Below are 17,987 nucleotides of genomic sequence, written 5' to 3'. Positions count from 1 at the left end.
AACCAGTTTCCATCTCATAAAATTCTGTAATTGCAGATGGTATCGGTGGACACCTATGACAATCTCAGCAGAGATTGCAGCACAGCATTCCTCATTATAGGATACATGGACACTGAACTCCTCTCTGCTCACGAACATGGGGTTGATTCATTGACAGGGCATTATCAAGAAAATTGCGGCGATGTGACTGGTGCTTCACTGTGGGTAAATGGAGTACCTCAACTCTTGGCGCTGACAATAGACTCTTCTAAGAAATGATAATGCTATGATTAAGACATAAGTCTGGGCCTCGATACACCTGGGAATTCCTGTGTGACCTTGGCAACAGATTTTTTGTTGCTTTTCACTTCTCTGCCTGAAAAGTTAGAATAATGCTTTTTCATTTTATTGTGTTATTTAGTGATAAATATACTAGTTTTGTGAGCAATTCAGGAGGTACAGTTATAGAGGCGCATAGTTAGATAAATGCCATTAGATTTTAAATGCATTCTGTTTGGTTTGCATTTGCATGTGCTTGTACTGAGCACTAGTGGAAGATGGACCAATTTTATTTTGCTTCCTAATTCTGCAGAGAGCTCTAGGCACACAAATCCAAAAATTGTGCATAAAATTCACTCTGTCATGAAAGAGACCCTAAAAAACAGCACATGGAATTAAGAATACATTGTTTGCACTTCCTTTAGCTTGTCTTTTTGGGTACTAGTATTGTTTTCATTCCATCTATATATTAATATGTATACTTTCTTGTTACAAAAAATATTTATATCACCCCGGTAGCTTTCGAGTGTTTTTATTTCAGTAGAAGCACCTGAATATCGTTTTACTGATACTTGGAGACACACTGACAAGAATGGTGATCCTCAGCAGGTTTTGGGGCACTGGAGCACATAGCAGAAGACAGAGCTACAGAATCTGCACATACGCCCTACCTGGGACTTGCAGCAGCTGCTTCATCCCGCAATGCCATGGGCTGCTCAGGAGCTCTTTAATCTGCACATCTTTGAAATGACAGACCACAATGCATCCTCCTGTGCGTTTTGTCTGCTCTGTGCCAGAAGTTAGGAAACTGTTTGTTCGCTAAACTGCTGAAGCTGAAAAAGGTGTAAGAAGTAGTAGTAAAAAAAAAAAACAAAAACAAGCAAACAAACAAACAAAAAAAAAGGTAGCTGAAATAAGAACCCTTTAACATAAGTCTCGATGGGGGCTTTTAGTTTCTCAGTGTTTTCGAAAATCACATCTTCCCCGTATCTAGCTTCAGGCTTCTGGTGTTGGTTGTTGGATTTTGTTTGTTTGTTTGTTTTTAGGGGGGTGTTATCTGGTCTCTGTCTTGCCACATATCACAAGCTTTACCACTTTCACAGAAATTGTCATATTTTCCTCTGAAATTTTATCTGCTGCAATAAAATAGTAACAGTGCTTGGGGTCTGCTTCAGTTAACCGCTGAAAGTGCTATAGCAGTTGTGTGTAATATCAGAATAAGACCTGCATTCACTGCACTGTGCAACGTGCTACAGACAAGTACACTAGGAATAATTGTGTTTGCATCATTTAATTAACATGGTTTTAAACATAACTTGGCATCAGTTGTAGACAGATAAGTATAATGATTCTTTGAACGAGTGCTATCAAAATTAAGAGCTAAGTGGTGTTTAATATATGTTAGAAAAAATTGATCACTGGTAAGTTTTAAAGTAATCCCTCTTTCCTGACCTAAATTGGGCCTCAGGAGCTAAAAAATAAGAAGAGCTAATGAGATGACCTGACAGAATGGGAGGGTTTGTTTACTAGTCCATATTTGAGCAGGATTCATGCTCTGTGTGATTGACAGTCATTATGAATTCTTTGGCTTTTTAAGACTCAAGGCGCCACAGCCTTGGGTGAACTTCAGTTCACAATGGAGTTGTTTACAGAAGTTAACTAAGTAGTTACTGGAGAATCGCATGCTGCATTTCACTGAGCTGCTGTGGAAGGGTATGGATTTGCAGTGCAAATGGTGATGAGTCAGGTTAAATCCTATTCCAGCTCTCTTACAGTTGATTTATTCCCTCTGGGAGCTTAGCCTTTCTGGCACCTGGAAGCCCTAGGCATTGGTGTTGGCCTTCCATTGCTCACTACATCCAAACTTTTTCCTACACTGTGGCTTGAATGTTATAGCATCTCGTCAAAATCCGATTACGCTGTTCCACAAGTGCCAAGAATATTCCTCCCTCTTCAGCTTTTGCATTAAAAATTAGAAATTGTTGCAGCCAGAATTTTGATATTTCCGTGAAAACCATCCTTCTAGTAAGTTTTATTTCACTGTTCTGAATATTCCTTAGTCAGTGTCTCTCCCCTGGTGAGGCTGCGACATAATTTAGTTGTGGGTCAACCAGAAAAAAATGTGCAGGCGACATGCCTTTGAATGTACAATTAAAAATTGCTTTGGCCTGTTGTTTGTTTTTTCCTTTCCTGTTTTATCTTTTCATAAACTCACATCTAATTTGATGACTGCTGTCATTACAGTTCTCAAGGGAATTCTCTCTCACTGGATGTCATTTTTGCATGTTTTCTTTCCCCACAAGTATTAGTGTGTGGCAGCACAAGTTGAATCTCGTATTGTTTTGTATTTGCTTTTGTTACCTCCTGTTTTTTCTCCATTATGTTGTTAACACTTCCTCACAATTATTTTCTGTGTATTCCATCCAAAGGCTGTAGATTTCTACCTCTAGCTGACCAACTCTTCTGGTAGTTTTATTGACAGTGTAGTATGAGAATTACTCAGATTTGGAACACAAGTTTGTAGCTGGGTGGAAGCAGCTTAAGTTGCTTTGTTTTTCCTATACATGCTGATATTGTGATTCCTGCATCAGTGGTGAGTCAAAAAGCACCTCCTTTGATGTCTTCTATCTATGAACAGCCTAGTGCCATCTAATGCTGGGAGTGGAAGACAGCTTCTTTAGGTACTACTTTATGAGTAGCACTGGAAATTCATCTGACAGTGAAAGGGTCAGTTATATGAACAGATCTTCCTTTGAAGAAATGCTGGAAACACGCTGCTTCCATCCATCACCAGAAGTGAATCATGAAAAGAAGACTTTGACACAAACTCGGCCCTCAAAAGTGATATAAAAGACTTACCTGTCTTTCCAACCTTTACTTCTCTTAAGGAGGGAAGATTTAGGTTGGATATAGTTCTTTAATATGAGAATGTTGAGGTGCTGGAACAGGCTCAAATAGGTTTTGGATGCTCCATCCCTGTGGGTGTTCAAGGCCAGGTTGGATGGAGCCCTGGGCAGCCTGGTCTAGCATTAATACCATCAGTTGACGGTCCTGCCTGTGGTGGGGAGGTTGGAGCTTCATGATCCTTGAGGTGCTTTCCAACCCAAGCCATTCTATGATTCTTCCCATCCCCCCTCCCAGAACCAGCATGTACACTACTTTGCATTTCGTAAACAACCCCATAGTTACTGCTGAGCCTGTAGTACTCTGAACTGAAGAATCAACATCTTTTCCACTGATCTTTTTAAGCATTTTCAGCATTTTCAACCTCAGTGCTCCCTGTGCCTCGTGTGTAGTGATTGGGCAAAAGAGGGAAGACCACATGTTGTTCTCACAAGCACTGGGACACACTGCACTGACACTGACTTTGGGGTGGGATATCTGGTGGTACCATGTACCAGTCTGGGGACAGCTGTGGCTGATTCTGTGTTATGGGTATATATTTAAAGCTGAACATCTCATATTTTTCATTCAAAAAGTGAAAATCATAGAATCTTTAGAGTTGGAAAGGACCTGTAAAAGGTCATCTAGTCCACCTCCCTTGGATGTGGAGAGATAGATCAGGTTGCTCAGGGCCTAATCTAGCCTCACCTTAGAAGTCTCCAGGGACAGGGGATCAACCACATCTCGAGGCAGTCTCTTCCAGTGCCTCACCACCCTCACTGTGAAAGACTTTTTCCTTATATCCAACCTAAATCCACCCTTTTTGAGCTTGAAATCATTTCCCCTTTTTCTGTCACCGCAAACCCTCCTAAAGAGTCTGTCTCCTTCTTTCTCATAGCTCCCCTTTAGGCATTAAAATGCTGCTCTCAGGTCACCTTGCAGCCTTCTCTTCTCTGGGCTGAACAGCATCTGTTCTATCCCCCTGTCCATGATGTGTCGTGACCTTTGGCTTTCAAACTAAGTAATCATAGTGCTTTAGGTCTATTGCAAAAATTTATAAATATTATTATCCACTAGAATTGCATTTGATGCTATAAAAGCAAATAAATAGGTTTTGTTCCATTGAAATAGGTATAAAACTCCAACTTCCTTCCTTTGGTTTTTTTTCTGAAACACTCTAATACCTGCTATCACTGGACCAACTATGACCACTCGTGCAGATGTGTCACTTCTCCTGTTTCTTTCCTATATTTCCAGCAGATCAGATATTAAACTGTATGGCAGGGTCCAGAAAAAAAGCTGCTAATTAAGTTATGATGCTGTCCCTTCTTCTCAAAATTAACTGATCTCCTATTGCCCCAGCACAGCTCCATCTCTCTGGCAGATTATTACTTCTAATCATATGAATCAGTGCTCATTCTGGTATGATTTTGATGAAGTCCATAAAAGACAGTACGTTCAGTTCCTCTGATGCTTTGAATATTGAAATAGAACTTTTTTTTTTTTTTTTTTTTTGGTAATTTTTCTGCATTAATTGCTTCTACTTATTCAGTGAGTGCTAGCTTTTCTGATAACCCATCCTGTAGACTCCTTGACACCTTGCGTCCTGAGAAGTCTTGTCCTTGAAGTTACTACAATGCACTGAACTTATTGCTGATGTTTTGTTAGCATTTACTAGCAACGTCTTGGCAGAGGGTGACCTCTAGTACTGTCTCTTAAACATTTTCAATTTACAGACTCAAGAATTTTTGCTGTCTTTGCCTCTCATTCTTTTGAAGAGGTCAGCCCTTTATGAACTTGCCGCAAGAAAGAAGTTGAAAATGCCCTGTATACTCAAACAGCTCAATAGGAGTATAGCTGCAACGAACACGAAACATACAATTCATTTTAATATTTATAGAAGAAATTCACATTGTTTTAAATGAGCAGCTGCTGTCATTTGGCTATGAGCAGATGTTAGACCTCCAAAAGCTTCGCTGATAATTAAAATACTAACAGTTAGTGTTTTACCCCAGCTGCAGGTTCTGTTTACTGTAAATTTGATTTTAATGGTACCTCTGTGCAGTTATTGAATAGAGGTTTGTTTTCTACTATACATACAAAAGTGTCTACAATGAAGACAAATGGTTATTTCCTGTAATTTACTTTGGAAAGATATGAATATACAGTGTAATGTAGTTGAATTGATAAATGAAATGCAGATATGACTATCACGTAGCAAATGACATCTCTGCTATTTTAACTAACAAAAATAACTAAGGAAACTTACTAGTTCTAGTTATTGCCAAACATTCTGCCTAAAAGCTGCCGTGCTTTTCAAATGGGTTGAGACATGCCCTCAAGCAAAGAACAGGTGCTCCTTTTTACTGAATGGCTGCATCAATCAGAATAAATAAATAAAGGAAATCACGATACTCATATTTGATCAGTATGCAGGAGAATATAATTTCTGCTTGATCATTTCATAACATGATGTTTTATTTTAGGTGTCCCTTACAAGTGTCTGTTCTCCTTAGTGCATGTATGCACATCAAGCGTTGGGAAAGGCTGGCCAATTTCAGAATTGTTAATCCCAAGGGCCTGATTATGCAAACACAATGCATAATGCAAGCTACCATGTTTAGTCCCTTTGAGACTATTGAGGCTAACTATGGCAGTAAGCAGTTCTCGTGATAAATAAATGTTTATGAGACCAGGATCTAAATGTATATATTCTTGAAAAACAGAAAATCTCACTAAGATAATAATGACAGAAAGTAGTTTGAGCTATTTTTAAAAAAAAAAAACAAAATAGTTACTATCTGAGATTGTACCGATTTTAGAAATCCAGATCATTTGTCTTATAATTAGCACTTGTGGTTTGTTTGTTTTTTTGATTTTCTCATATTAGCATTCCTTTTTTTTTTTTTTTTTTTTTTTTTTTTTGCATTATCTCATATGCCCTGTATGACCTGGAAACAGAGTTCTACAGTCTGACCAAACACAAGTGGCATCTCTTGAAATCCAAATTCTGGTTTAGAAGTGCTAAAAATGCACTTACCCATTGCACTGCAGGAGTTAAAGCAGAAAATGTCCATTTGTGTAGCATCAATGTCAGCTGTTCCCAAGCTGAGGGCCAGAGCAGCTTTTGAAGCCGGTCTGTGAAGAAATGTCCAAGCTGGCTATCTTCATGTCAAGCTGCTAAATTGCATTGGAAAAACTAGCTAAAATACTCCAAATACACTCCTAATGCTATTCATCTGTATAGGTAATTGCTGTATATGCCTCAGTGGGGCTTTTGCTCACAACTGGGACGGGAGAAGAAAAAGCCTATGTGTGTGGTGGCAAGTGGGTAAAGAGCAAAATTAGTCTCGAAAATCTGGCTGTGAGCACACTAGGCAGTCATAAACTCTGCGCATTAACACTGTACCTGTTTGCCATCATCAGTGGCTGTACATCCATTTTTATTTGCCCAGCTTATGTGACACTAGGCTCTATAGTGTTCATTTTTGACCTTGAGCACAAGGAAAGAGAAACTGAATTCTTTCACAGAGAAGGCCTTTTCCCAAAGGTTAGTTGGACTCTGGAGGGGAACTAAACAAAACCAAACTGACTATCTAAACATTGTAACTGATAGGCTTAGCTATTTATTTCGATGGCTATTTCTTGTTTAACATCTTTGTTGTTGGTATTGATGTAGTCCTCTATGATATGGGATACAAAAATAACAAATAGGAACTCTGAGTCGGGTTATCAGAAGAAAAACACAAAATTGTTTCCTTTTACATTTTAAGAAGCTAAAAATACATCTGCTGCTTTGTTTAAGATACCTGAAAGGTTAAAATTTTATCCTTTGTGCAAGCAATTCTTAGAAAACCTTGAAGTTTCTGAACATGCTGGTGGATAAAGGACAAAGCTAAAAGTCAAGGACATTTTGAGTTTTAGCATCAAACATGGCATTTCTGGATTTTTAAGTAGAAAGTGAACTACTTGCAGTAGTTGAGAATTGGTTGTGTTGTTTAGTTTTCTTTTTACTGTAATAATATTCTGGAAAGAAAAAAGCACTGTGTTGGTATGTCTCTCTTATTACCATTTATGTACCTTCTGTCAATGGTGGATTTTTTTTATGTCTCTTAGGGAGCTGGTTAAGTTCCCTATAGGTATATTTATTTGTACTCCTTTACAAATGTATGTTGCCTTTGCAGACATAATAGTTCTGACAGAGCCCTTTTGGCTTGCTGATTTATTTCACTTCTTGGTTTGACCCATCCTATTCTCTTTCCTCAGTAGAAAATATGAATGAGCCTTCACAACCTCTTTTATTTAGTAGCTTAACTAGCTGGTTTTAAAAATGCTGGCCCTTGTACATTAAAAAAAAAAAAAAAAAAATAGAAGAAAAATAATAGATTTGACTATGTGTGAGGAGCAGAGATCTGAAAAACATCAAGAAGATCCCAAAGTCTGCATGCCACAATTCTTATATTGCACTTTATTAATTAGAGATGGTTACTAAAAAAAAAAAAAAAAAAAAAAAAAAAAAAAAAAAAAAAAAAAAAAAAAATTTTCTTTTTTTTTTTTTAAACCAAAGCTATTATATATTTATGGGACTTTACTTATCAATGAAAAATCCAGAAAAATGGATAAATTTGATTTAAAAAAAAAAGTAAAAAAAAATCAGAAAAAAGTGCAGAAATTTGGAGCTTGATCAGATTTTCATCAGGATCAAGGCCTAAATTACTCCTTTATGAACTTGAGCAGTGAGCTTAACATACCAGTCAAAATATTTTATTGTCGCAGAGGCAGTAACTTTAAAATAAAAAAATCAGTTGCTCATTTAAATGGTTGCCAATGTAAGCTCAATTTTCTGTATGTTGTAGTTGCAGAAGGATTGTATTTAGCTGAAAAAAAAGATGTTACTTTGCGTTGGCGTTATTTAATACCCATTGCATTTTAGTAGATACCAAATATTTGTAGGTGTCAATGCGTAACGTGCCTAATCATCAAAGAAAGAAAAACTAAGCGTTGCAGAATAGGATGCTATAAATCAGGTTGCCTGGAACTTTCTCAGGAACGGAACAAGAGCTGTTTCACATTTGCTGTGTAAATGCAGATCATTTCCTTTGTCGTAATAGATTATTTCATTCCTGACTTACTGCTTTGTCCTGAAGGTGCTCCTCAGGAAGGAATCCTCTGCCCAGCCTCACCGTGTGCGGCCACTGCCACAACTTTGGGGCAAGGTTTAAAATTCTGAGGAGGCGGCTGGTGGAGAGCAAAGCGGTGCTTTACATACAATATTAGCAGAGACTTTACTAAGGCATTAGGCATTTCTTTCTGAGACAAGCCTCCTTAATGCCGTCTTTATCTGCTACGCGATGCATGAAATCTACTTTCTGTTTTAGAACTGCAGCTGACCCCCGACCCCTCGCATGGCGCCACAATGTGACCTCGCTATTGTCATCAGCTTTCATTCTCCTGAAAATCCTATGAATTTTTATTACAAGTTTTTTTAAACCAAGCTGAGGCTTCAACAAATTACTTGACACAGATGAGATGAAGTTGTTGAAGTAGTGTTAGATAAGTTTTACAGCCAGCATGTGTGCTGCTGAACAGTACTAAGCCAGTGTCCTACAATGTCATACACCAGTAACTGCTGAGCCTACTATTGGATAAATACATCATTTTATGGAACATTGATTGTTCTATAAACCCAATGGAGTATTATGCTCTATGATCAAACCATTTAGATTGTGTGTAGAGCACAGAAAATGCCATATTCAGGATGGTACTAAAAGTGCCATTTGTGTATTTTATGGATGTCATTACGGGGGAAACTTCTCTCTGTAGGCCCTGTTTACTGCAAAATTTTTTAGTCTGTAATGACATTTTTCATTCACAACGTATGCCTTCAAGAGAGGGGGCCCTTGTTTTATTTGTTTCATTCGAGTTTACTGCACAAATCCTGTACATTTTAATTAAATGTAAGCTTAACAAAAGAATGAGGTATTTATTCTGTAGGGAACAAATGATGACAGTAACAAAAGAATAAAACAGACACACAAAAGGAAGTCAGGTGCTGAGGAAAAGAGAGGGGAGAAGGTACTAAACCCTATTTGTAGTTTCCCAGAAGCACATTAAACATCAAAGCGTTTCTTTTAGCCCTATTTGGGGACTTTGTGGTCTCTGAGAATTAAAATAACCTGTGAATATGGATTTAATGTCTAAAAAATCCTGACATTTTCAAATAAAAAACTAACAGTCGCTCAGGACTCCAACTGATAAATAATGGCCCCGCTGAAATGACAGACTCCTTGGAAAGAAACCAATTCTGTGATCATTGCACCCCTAGATATGAAACACCTCTTTACAAATTGTCTGAATATGAGCTCTCGTATCATTATATTTTGTCATTTTAATGCCTATTTGTGTATCTTCTTAATTTGCAGTGACATGCAATCAGCAACAAGTCCAGTTTTCCTAATATTAATGTGGGCTTGTATTGCAGCTTATGTTTGCCATGTCAGCCAACACTTAGCCCTTCTCCTTTCCAGCTTCTAAGAGGGGGTTAGAGGCAGGCTGAATTTACTAGGACAACATGATTTGTTACTACATACAGTCCAATAATGTGACATACTCCTTAAATGCATAAAAACTCCTACAAATGTGCTGGATACCAGTGTTCCATAAAAAATAAAAAACAAAAATGCACTGTTCCAAAGCTGAAATAGCAGCTAAGCCTCAAAATATGTTGTTTTCTGAATATCTTCCCTGCTTGGCTTTTCACTGGTAAAACAAAAGAAAACCAGTAAAATCTGCAGTTCGTATTTACCATGAAAAATCACTGAAATTGAAGCTGATGTTCCCAGTAAATTCTTGGTCATAGTCCAGTTAAAATTTAAAGTTACAGTAGATTCACATTAGTTTAAATGACACTTGAACTTCTACATTGCTCAACATTAATTCATTATAGTTGAAATGGAAGAATCTTCAGTGGGTGAATCTTTTACAGTCTGATTGAGGCTGTTACATTTTATAGGAGCCATTTTTCAAAGCAGTACTGACAGCACTCGAAGTTATTAAATTGCTGAATCAAAAGATGGACCTGCAATCGCATTTATGAACTGTGATGGAATAGCTGGGGTTGCACCGAGCCGAGGTTAAGATGTTGGTGTAGTTAAGCTTCATCACACCCCTTAGTGACAGCAGTATTTACCCATGCAGTTTACTTTAATGGTCAGGAAGTGGCTTAACTCACCTCTGGATTCAAATAGATTAAGTAAGCAGTCAGAATAGCATAATTATCAGTGCTGCAAGGGATTCACTGGGTAGCTCTTCACCCAAGAGACTTCCCGTTCAATTGCACAGTAAAGGCCAGAGTTGCACAGATTCACGAGTACAGCAATTATTTTAGGAGATGAAAACAGGGTGGATTTCCTTTTTTCTTTCCCTTCCCCAGACCAGAGCTTCTCTTCGATGCAGTGGTGCTGTGTCCTGTGTAAAAATTATCTGAGGGGAAAGCTGTCACGATTTTTCTGCGTGCACGTGAAAATTATGATCGCCGTGTTATTTTGATTTTGAAATCCTGTAGAAAGCGCGTGATTTGCAGAGTTATTTTGATTTTGTGCCACATCACTGCCAGGCTCCTCTTTTATCACGTCAACAAAGCAAGATTCCTGAGAGAATTAATTACTTCTACTGTATTATAAAATGTGGAGGAGCTAAGATAATTGTCATTTTATGTTGATTTCCCTTTCCTATTTTTCTGCTCTTTGGGGGGTCTTGTGAATGTCAGTGCCTACAGAGAGCACAGGAAAAGTGGGGATAAGAACCAGCCCTACTGCAGTAAGCCTCCTTACAGCTTATGCCTGACAAAATGTACTTCAATTGCATGTGCCAGATACATCATGCAGCATCACTCGGAAACACTCTAATGGTTTAAATTGTTAATTTTCTTTTCCAAAGATAACCTGCCTTGCAAACTAAGATGGAGAAAGTTGTATAACGTCAGCTGAGACTTCTGAAAGTGATTTGCAGCCTCTCAGCATAACAAGATTGCCTCTTGTGCTTCATAGTGTAGTTCCCTACCAGAAGCTTTGTAATAGGAAAAAAGGTGAATAGATAGGTAGGTAGGTAGGTAGGTAGATAGATAGATAGATAGATAGATAGATAGATAGATAGATAGATAGATAGATAGATAGATAGATAGATGCTAGGTGAATTGACAGATTAGACAGAGATAGATAGATGGTTAGATAGGTAGATGCAAGCAGGAGCCCAGTTTTTTACACACCAATGTTATTTTGGAATATTAGCTTGATGGTCACCTCAGCATGTGAGGTTGCTAGAGGCCACAAAGATGCCAAGTATTCAAGTCTCAGTGTAGCACATCCCATAAGCATGAAATTAGATCCAAGCAAATGAGCAACCTGAGGTCATGCTCTGGGGATGGTGGGCAAGACTTCCTGCAGCTGTGGGCATCATTTGCTATGCCAGAGCATTACTGAAAGTTTTGAGAACTGAGGTGGAAACTTGCAATGACAAAAAAAAAAAAAAAAAAAAAAAGCAACTGAGTAGCAAAGTAAGCAGTTGCAATATGGAGATACCAATATTTTTGTCTATTAATTGATTTCACATAGACATTATTAAGAAGTGTGACTGAGGTTTATCTGGCCAGTAATTGTACAGAGCAACCTGCTAAGAGTGAGAAAACAACTGACTGTTTTCTCCGGGAAATTAGGTTAGTGAACTGAGTCAGTAAAGTGTGTTGGAGAAGACCATAGAATCGTAGACTCATCTGGGTTGAAAAAGACCTTCAAGATCAAGTCCAAAAATCAACCTGATCTACTGAGTTCTATCACTAAACTATGTCCCTTGGTGCCATGTCCACGCATCCCTTGAATGCCTTCAGGGATGGGGACTACACCACTTCCTTAGGCAGCCTGTTCCAATGCATGACCACCCTCATTGTGAAAAAATTCTTCCTGATACCAATTCTAACCCTCCCCTGGCATGCCTTGATCGAGCATTAAAGAAAAACAAAGTCTATACATTCATTAAGCTATTACAAAGGAACAGTACTGATTAACCACAAACCTAGGCACATGCTCCATCCTGCCATTTGCTATTGCTATCTTAAGATGTTAGGTGGGAAATGAAGGGGAAGACAATGGCATCAAACTGACAGCATGGCAATTATCTCGCCAACAAAAGCAGGGTTTTAAGAAGATCAGCCACAGTTTTTCACACATGGATATGTTTAAGATAATGTATGATCCTAAAATTCATTACCAAAGTACCGAGGTATCACCAATAGGATCTTCTATAAAAGATGTGTTAATGGCTTTTAACTGTATACTGTATTTATCTAGGCTTTTTTTTTTTTTTCCTTTTTTTTTTTTTTTAATACAGCGTAGTTTAAAAAACACATTTAAATTGTTAATAAGCTGCAGCATTGTTAAACTCAGCAATTACTTCAACCTGTAAATATGTTATTTGGAAAACATGCAAATTGGTTTTGTTCGCTTGCTCATTTTATCTGTGTTTTCTGCCAGCGAAAACTAAAAATTGTCAAGGAATTTTTTTTTTCATTTAGGCTACAAATTGCTGGAGTAATGAACTGATATTTGCCATGATACCATGTTAACAGAATATTTTTATCTTGCAGGCATTGTATCCAAGTCTTATGAATGCCGACTGAAGGGGCAAGGAGCAACCTTTGTGGAAACTGCGAGTCCTTTTACTGCAGCAGCGCTAGGAGAGGTTTCTCCAGTTAAAGAGAAGGTCTTTCGAGGCAGCAGGAGACAGCAACCATCTCCTGAACAAGTTCAGCAAGTTATTATTATCCAAGGATACGATGGCGACTTTGCGTTTGATGTCTCTGCAGAAGAAACAGCAGCGGCAACCCTCCAGACTCTGGCAATGGCTGGTCAGATGGCCAGGGTAGTCCATATTACAGAAGATGGGCAGGTCATAGCTACAGATCAGAACGGCTCAGATGTGAGTAGTATGGTTCCAGGGCAGATACTTACTGAGCAGCTGGCAGATGGCGCAACACAGGTAGTAGTGGTTGAAGGCTCAGTAACAGGAGCCGATATGGAGGAGGCTGTTCCTATAGATGCAGTTCCTGACTCCAGTGGTGCTGTACTGCAACAGATAATGCAACAAGAAGTTTTGGAGTCTTCTGAAGCTACAGTCCATCCTCCAGACTCCTCTTCAGCATTAGATGCCTTGCTTTGTGCTGTAACAGAGCTGGGTGAAGTGGAAAACAAATCTGGACTCCCTGACGGAAGCAGGTCTGGTCACAAAGATTTCTTGCAAATGCCAAACCCAGAGGTGCCCAGTGTTCCCAGTGATGCAGAGAGACAAGAAATACAAATGTTCCATGAAGTTCAGGAGACTCAGGAAGATACCAAACCTATGGAAGTAGTGACGCAGGTCATGCACCCATCGGCTATAATTGCATCTCAGGAGAGAGCTCAGGCTGCCTTCAAGAAAATGGTCCAAGGAGTATTACATTTTGCTGTTTGTGATACAGCTGCAGCCGACCAGCTGATAAAAGAAGGTGTCACTCAGGTCATTGTAAATGAGGAAGGGACTGTGCATATGGTAGCTGGAGAAGGCTCTCAGATAATTATGCAAGAAGCTGGTAGCCACGCACTCAGCGTCCAAAGCGAACACATGGATTTAGTTGATTCAGATGGGGGGATATCGCAGATTATTGTCACAGAAGAAATAGCTCAAGCCATGGTTCAAGGTTCTGATGGCAACTTCTCAGAAGGTGCGACCCACTTCATTGTCACAGAATTGCAACCAGACGTGCAGAGTGAGCCCGGTGTGTACTCACACGCTGTGATAGAGACAGCCGGGTCTCAGGAGATTTTACAGGCTGGTACTGCTGTGAAACCTGAATCCCCTGATAGAGCAGGAGAACAGCTAACAAGCATGGTCATTTATACAGAGGGTGGCTCACAAGTCATTGAGGGCCAGGGAGATGATAACGAAGTACAAGATGCATGAAGAGCTTTATCTCCTGGGCTCGATGCGGGACGAAGCTGGAAACAACCAGATCCTGGAACTTCTGTAAAACCTTCTGCATGTGGTATCTTCCTAGGCAGGTAACAGATACACACCCTGTGGGAGGTGAAGGTCAGCGACTAGGAGTTCACTGCAAAGCATAGTACAGTCTTGTCACAGTCGCTCTGAGAATTATGATACAGGATTATTTTAAAGCAAATGTATTAGGACACAGGAGAGGATAGAAATACACCCCCTTCCCTCACAACTAGGTATTGTTCTGTTCAGCGCTTTGGTTTGTTTTTCAGATGTTTTTTTTTCATATCTCAGGGTAAGTCCCTGCCTTCTGTCTTTTCTGCCTAACATAATTGTAGGAGTAAAATATTTTCACACGTGCGTACATTTTATAAAGGTAAATAAGCAAAAAATACCAAAAAGTGCATCATTACAAGAACAAGGGGATCAAGTAAGCTCACATACATACTGAAATCGTTGCCCTTCTTTATTTCAGAGAAGAACAAGCGACGTTTTGCTTTCTAGAATCCTACTTTCAAATATCCCTGGTGAAAAGTATGTCATCCAAACAAGTATTTTCTGCATCTAGAATGAAGTTCTTAATAGTAGCTTACTGTTTCCCGGTATCACATAGGACACTTCCTAAGAAAGAGCTCAAAATGCAACGTTTCAGAAGATAGTAGATTACACACGTTCAGAAAACAAGCATTTGATGCCTCTATCTTCCACTTAAATTTAGATGCGAGTCCTACATAGAAAACGTGCAGCTCTTGAAACAATATTCTCACTGTCAGTGTTTTGCTGTTCTTATAAATTGTGCTTCATATAAATACCATTTCGCAGTTCATTTTGTGAGCTACTTTTGAAACGTTCTGGGGGCTTTTAAAGGAAATTCTGACATTGACATTAACAAGTAGGGGAGAAAAAAAAAAAAAAAAGAATGTATACAGACTTAAACTGAAGCAGGTATAAAATATAACAATTGAGCTTTCAATAATTATTTGTATTATTTCTCAAATGAACGGCCTGCACACACATCTTTTGCAGACTGTTACGGCTGATAGGGAAAAAAAAAAAAAAAAAAAAAAAAAAAAAAGGTGACCTTGTATTTCTTGCATAGTCCGGAATGTCAATTATTTTGTGGTGGATTTACTGCAATTGTTCCATGCAAGATCATGTTGAGAAGATTTGTTTCGTGATACAACTGCTTTTGTTTCTTTAAAACAACAACAAAATTGTAAAATATTAAACTGGCAAGGTTTGTGCTTTTTTTATTATTATTATTTTATTTTATTTTTTGGCCACTTGAATAAAATGTTAGCATTCAAATGGAGCATCATGATTTTTAATATTAATCAATAATAGAAGTGACATTCATTCATTCATTCCACAGAGCAAACAAACGCTGGCTGTTAGGTCTGCGTGTTTCCTCTTTTCCTTTCTCAAGGGAGCTGGGTAGGTAAAGATAACGGAGCCTAATTTTTGAAGTGTGCCTCATGCATGCTTAATAGCATTGCGTGAGCAGATCGGATGCACGCCGTGCTGACTCTGGAGATGGCCAGGTCTCCTATCATGTTTGATATCTTATAATTATCAACTGTAAGGAAGTTGGGGTGAGGCAAAACAATAGTTCCTTCTTCAAGGAACAGTTTGAAAACCTGTTTTCTGATCGAGCTGCTTAGAAAAGGTGCTTCATTCTGGAGCTATAAGATCCTGCCGTCTTTTCATCTCTGATTTTCTTTCTTTTTTTTTTTTTTTTGAATTGTATTATTTTCCAGGAATTGAGGTTGTGTCTTTGTCAGACCCCCAAAAAAGTAAATTTCAAGTTAGACGTGGAGATTCATAATTAGGCGAGTTTGACTTGCTCATCTTTCTTAAAAGTGACAGGCTGCTCACTTCCCCTTAAACACTGTCTTCAGCAAACAGTGACAGGATCAACTCCCGTTTGTTATCAGGAAAAAGGTGACCTTTACAAAATGATGGCCCTCTGCAAGGCTCTCACAGATGTTCAAAAAACGGAATGTTTTTCAGTGGAAATATTTCTTCTTGATCATTCCTCCTGTTAACTGTAGCCCTGTGGTCTTGCAGTTTGGATGCTAATTCTTCGCTGTGCTTAGTCCTGTATGGCTAACCTTTCTGCTGCAGTACAGGGTGTTGACACTGACATGCTGCAGTTTACCATTTGTGATTTATTTAGGATAAATATGTCTCAGGTGGCATTTAATCCTTCATAAAACCAGTGTAGCCTGCAGTGTCAAACCAGCAATCACATTGTATGCACAATGAAAAGAGCAGACCTTTGCATAAAAAAAAAAACCCTGTGGTAGGTGTTCCTGTGCTTGGGAGTATTGGAAGGGATTCACTAACCTTCCGTGTGTTGTAATTACCTGGAAGCTCAGGTTAACGATACTTCTTTCTGAGCGCAGCTGATCAGGAGCTAATTTCTTTCTACTGCTTTTTTTTTCCCCTCCTTCTAATGCGCACTTTGAAGTTAACTTATTAGTGCCCTACAAATGTAACATTAAAAATCAAGGGTGACATTCATTCCTGTGCAGATGGGCTGCTTAAGGACTCCACACTCTATCTCAACCCCATGTTAGAATGCTGTCTGTGGCACAACAAAAGTCCAAGTTGCAGTGGATCTGTGCTGAGGCTTTGCAAATTCCCCTCCAGTGTGCAAGTACTGTACTGGTGGCAGGTGAGTTGGAAGGAGATGAGTGGGGTCACCCCACAGACCTGCCATCTGCAGAGCATGAGGGGAATCCTGCTCAGGGCAGGACAACAGCCAAGGAAGACCCAAGCCCTAGCATGGTTGCGCACTGGACTGGTGAAGTATATGACATGATAGGGAGAGAGTCATGGGCTGCAGAGCCCCACGTAGAAGTATTTGCATGGTGGGTTGAGGAATAGGTACAGCCATTCCCAAGCAGACTTTTAGTTCCTAAAAGTGTGTTGTGTTGTTGAGTTTGAGTAGCTTCAGTTGACTCTTTTTCTCAGAGGGCGGTGAGGCGCTGGCACAGCTGCCCAGAGAAGCTGTGATGGGGATCCCTGCAGGCGCTCAAGTCCAGGTTGGATGGGGCCCTGGGCAGCTGAGCTGGTGGGGGGCAGCCCTGCCCATGGCACGGGGTGCGGATGGGTGGGCTCTGAAGGCCCTTCCAACCCAAACCATTCTGTGGTTCTGTGACTCCGTCTCCCAGAAAAATCAAGCACCACACCATAATGGAAGCAACTGTTGGGACTGAAGCATTCCTGCACCAGTTGGTTGCCTTCTGACATTCTGTCTGCCAGAGCCATTGGCTTTTAATTTCCTTGTTGCTGTCTGTTCTGATTAAGTTTGGATCACACTGTGAACAATGCCAAGTGGGTAAAAATGTACTTATTTTGGAAATGCTGAAGTAGTATGCAAGGAATGAGAAAGAATAAGCCCCACCAAAAGAGCAAAAAATTAAGAAAAAAAAAATAAATGGAGAAGAAACAAATAGAGGAAAAAGGGCTGTTTCTGACAAGCAGTTTAGCCCTGTTTCTCAGGAATCAGAGACACACCTCCTGAGGCAGCGTCTCCTGGCCTCTGAATTCAGGCTCTCTCTTTTGGGAGAAATGGGAGATAAGAGCCAGCTGGAAATTATATTTAGCAAAATATTTCCGGTAACCAAAAAAAACAAACAAACAAAACAACACTACAAACAAAAGCCAGAGTGCCCACAGCTCCATACCACTCTGCCTGCCTACCAGCTGCACCACGCTATGGCAGGCAGAGGAGCCAGAGCCCACAGCTGGTGCGCTAAGGTAGGCACGTGGGAGCTGCTCACAGTGCCATGAGTGCTGCTGTAGCTTATAAATGC

General features: G+C 39.5%; 1 protein-coding gene across 1 annotated transcript in view; it reads left to right on the top strand.

The window, feature by feature from the left end:
• ZNF407 (zinc finger protein 407) overlaps positions 1–15,083 on the top strand; it is a 330,452-nt gene extending 315,369 nt beyond the window's left edge. The window contains exon 9 of the mRNA XM_015855154.1: positions 12,782–15,083. Within this exon, the coding sequence (XP_015710640.1) occupies positions 12,782–14,133 (1,352 nt within the window). The 3' untranslated portion in view covers positions 14,134–15,083. The remainder of the gene's footprint in view (positions 1–12,781) is intronic.
• Positions 15,084–17,987: the final 2,904 nt, after the last annotated feature.

The sequence above is a fragment of the Coturnix japonica genome, chromosome 2 (assembly GCF_001577835.2).
Source record: "Coturnix japonica isolate 7356 chromosome 2, Coturnix japonica 2.1, whole genome shotgun sequence".
In the NCBI taxonomy this organism is placed as follows: domain Eukaryota; kingdom Metazoa; phylum Chordata; class Aves; order Galliformes; family Phasianidae; genus Coturnix; species Coturnix japonica.
Note: the sequence above shows the minus strand (reverse complement) of the source record. Positions and strands in the feature narration are given on the sequence as shown.